Consider the following 3,324-nt stretch of genomic DNA (forward strand, 5'->3'; position numbering starts at 1 on the left):
AAGAGACCGGCGCCTCTAGACCCACCACCATGGTGAGCGCCTCTGCACGGCCGCAGCCAATGATACCACCATGATGGCGCTAGCATGCGTCCGAGCAAGCCGTAGTCGGCCACACCACCCTGGTGTCGCCGACACACCACCACACCGGCCAAGCAGATCGGATCCGGGGCGGTCTGGTCGTTGGTGATGGTGACCAAAGTGAGCATCCCCACTGCCACCGGACATAGCCGCTACCATCTCCTGATAGAGTTTTGACGATTAGATAATGGAGGCTGATGATTAACGTAGAGTTGTTGTTGTGATGTGGTACACAACCTCCAGGAAACATCTCCACAATTCTTTAGCAAATACTGTATGTTCATAACCATCATTCGTATCACAAGAGAATTTTAACAAAAGTCTGCTCTGTATCTTGTCCGTATACCAACCGGCGATGGCAACTGGGCTGAAGAGAACAAATTTTCTTACGGTGAAGATTTGACAAGCAGGAACTGGCCGACCTTGACATGTTTGGTTTCGCCCCGTATCATGCATGCGTGCATGCATTTTCTTACGCGAGACAGAGGCTCGAGAGCATAGCTCTGCTCCAGCAGCTTCGTGTTTTTCAATTTCTCATCGGAGTCCCATCACCTACCGACCCATGCACGTTTTGCAGCTGCAGAGGTCTCCATTTACCTTTCATTATTTCCAATAATTATTGGAACAACTCAATAATTCACCCTAACTCTGATTATTGGGAGACTACAAAGTGATATTAGGATATCGGAAAACATTTATTGCGAGACTGATGCTCTAACTGGGCCACCTATTTCACCGCCGGGCTAAGTACGAAGCTGCATTCGCGAAGGCCCAGACCACAAAATCCAACAGCCCACGCATAAACCGCAAGTTCCATCCACTATTCTGCGACGGCCCATCCAACTCGGCCTCACACAACACAACCCACCCATGAGCTCTCCACCTGCTCTCGTCTCTTCGCCGGCGGTGAGGCAGCTGCCGCCGTGGCGCCCTTTCCGCCGCCGTCTCGTCCCCAGACTTGCGTGCGCTTCCAGGACCTCCTGCGAGCTAGCACGTGGCGCCAGCGTGCGCTACCGCCAGCAGCCGCAGCCGCGCCTCGTGGCGGCGCAGTCGCATCATCCTCCCGCGCTTGCCGCCGTTGGCTCCGTCCGGAGGGACGCGGAGACGGGGCTCGCCCTACTCCTCCTCGTTCTCGCTGCGGTATGACGCCTCTCCTTGTACCTGTAGCCTTTGGATTTTGCTTTCGTTTTTTTGGTGCTGGGGAGTGGGGAGCGGTTGGTCCAGCAGTAAGCAGGCTGTTTGGTGCGAGCTCTTGGTTGGTTGATAAAGAAACGATTCTGTTTGTGATACGTAGATGTTAGGAATAAATTATATCAGTAAATTTCAAGATTGGCAATATCAAAGAGCAGGACAGGGTAAACGGCTACCGATTTGTAACTGCTACGTGCACCTCAAGAGTCAAACTGTATCTTTTGCCAGGATAGAAAGATATGCGTGCAAGTTTACAGGAATCAGTTCACTTCTTGCGGTATGAACGGGGAAAAATTCACGCCCCGGAAATGGGCAACAAATTTTAGGTTGGAGCTACAAATTTTAATCTCACTGTTGTTATGAATGGACGGTTCAATTTTTGGGTGGTTTGTTCTAGTCACAAATAGTCATTAGTAACTGTAAAAGAAAGAGAAATCATCATTTAAGTGATTAGAGGATAGCAAAATGCATGATAGTGCTTGGTTAAAATCAACTGTAGCTGCCGCAGCTGCCTGGACAGAACTTGAACCCAATTTGAGTTGGGCATTGTAATTTCATATAAATTCTGCATTCATCATTATCTACAATAAAATTTCATCCTAATCCTTGTGCAACCTGGAATTTAGTCTACTCTGCTGACCCTAATTTCAGGTGATGAGCTGCTTTCTGTCACTGACTATCTTATCGTTTTCAGCATGCAGAGTGAGTGAATTATCTAAATAATTATAACTATTTTTATAAACAACGAGTATGTGAAACAGATTGCTTTTTCTTTTTTGAATCAGGCTCTGCATAAGTTGGAAACGGCAGCAAATAAATTGGCAAAACTAGTTGCAGAAGAGGCACCTGGAACTCTATCTTTACTAAAGCTGTCCTTCTTGGAGGTCAATGATTTAACTAGCCAGCTAAAGAACCTTAGGTAATACATTTGATAAGCTCTCCAAAGTTTAGCTGCGGAATGGTGTTTATATTGTTTCTCCTTTTGCTTCTATGCAGGAAGAGTCTCACAATAAGTAGATTTGGGAAGCAGGCTAGTACTAAAGCAAGTTCTCGGACTTGATGGCCTAAACAGGGAAATACATGAATTAATCTGCAAGTGAAATGTCAGTCCCAAATCCTGAGTTTATTCTTCCTCCTTAAATTCTTGATGAACTTATACATGCTTTCTCGCTGTAGTCCTGCACATTTGCATGAACATGAAACATCATAAGCCTATTGCAGTACCAAGTAGCTTCTGTTTGGGAATTATGCTGTGACGCAAGTAACAAATTGTGCCCTGAGCCCAAAACTTTCCGCAAAGGATTGACTTTGTTGACTAGGAGATGTTTTGTTCCATGTTTGTAAGATGTACGTAATATGTAATAAACATGCCTTTACAACTTTGATGACAATTTCTTGAGGCCTTCTTCAAAGCTCTTCATCTTTGGTGGGGTCGATAGGTTGGCTAATAAGGTAACCCTTGCTGTTGAGACCAGATCTTTGCACTCTGATGTGGAAGGATCTATCCTCCATATCTGGACCTCCCAAACCTTCAAGAATGCAGAAAATTTTAGATTGAACGTTTGAGCTTTACTAAGGCCCCGTTTTCTTCCACTGACTTATTTTTAGCACCCGTCACATCAAATGTTTAGATACTAATTAGGAGTATTAAACGTAGACGATTTAGTTATCCCATTCCAAAAGACTAACATTTACGGCGAGACGAAGCTATCAAACCAATTTTGGCCTTTTTGGAACATTATGCATTGACACTAAATATAGATTATGGTGCTGGAATCAAGAAAGTATTCTTGCCAATAGATGTGGAGCTTTCCCACCACTAGCTGGATGCCGAATTACTCTTTGGTGAGAAGAACCCAATGGTCCCCTGTACAATATGTCCCTGCTAATTACCGGGAAGAAAAAGGTAGTAAAGGATTGAAAGCACCAGGTTCTAGTGTGGACTATATATTTCAGCATCGAACTGGAGAAACTGTTACAATATTGTTCAAAACAAGGAAGACGACTATTCCTCTCATCAATACTTCCAACACTTATGCTGCACGATATAGATGA

At 44.9% G+C, this 3,324-nt stretch overlaps 2 protein-coding genes across 5 annotated transcripts in view; one reads left to right on the forward strand and one right to left on the reverse strand.

The window, feature by feature from the left end:
• The first annotated feature begins 735 nt into the window (after nt 1–735).
• The window catches only part of LOC101770644, a 6,976-nt gene continuing 4,387 nt past the window's right edge, over nt 736–3,324 (forward strand). For 2 of the 3 annotated variants that reach the window (XR_001393144.2, XM_004960369.3), the window contains exons 1-4: nt 738–1,218; nt 1,921–1,971; nt 2,055–2,188; nt 2,266–2,372. Coding sequence is in view for 2 of the 3 variants with exons in the window: in XM_004960369.3 (XP_004960426.1) it covers nt 949–1,218; nt 1,921–1,971; nt 2,055–2,188; nt 2,266–2,329 (519 nt within the window). In the remaining variant the exon portion in view is untranslated. Of the gene's footprint in view, nt 1,219–1,920; nt 1,972–2,054; nt 2,189–2,265; nt 2,373–2,445; nt 2,744–3,324 lie in introns of those variants that run through there. The other variant, XM_012844350.2, reaches the window with a different exon arrangement.
• The window catches only part of LOC101769977 (1,4-dihydroxy-2-naphthoyl-CoA thioesterase 1), a 6,123-nt gene continuing 5,170 nt past the window's right edge, over nt 2,372–3,324 (reverse strand). Inside the window, exons 3-4 of one of the 2 annotated variants that reach the window (XM_004960368.4) lie at nt 2,641–2,798; nt 2,372–2,447 (exon numbers count right to left, since the gene is read on the reverse strand). In XM_004960368.4, coding sequence (XP_004960425.1) covers nt 2,643–2,798 — 156 coding nt within the window. In that variant the 3' untranslated portion in view covers nt 2,372–2,447; nt 2,641–2,642. Of the gene's footprint in view, nt 2,799–3,324 lie in introns of both variants that reach the window. The other variant, XM_004960367.4, reaches the window with a different exon arrangement.

Source organism: Setaria italica, chromosome III, assembly GCF_000263155.2.
Source record: "Setaria italica strain Yugu1 chromosome III, Setaria_italica_v2.0, whole genome shotgun sequence".
NCBI classification, from domain to species: domain Eukaryota; kingdom Viridiplantae; phylum Streptophyta; class Magnoliopsida; order Poales; family Poaceae; genus Setaria; species Setaria italica.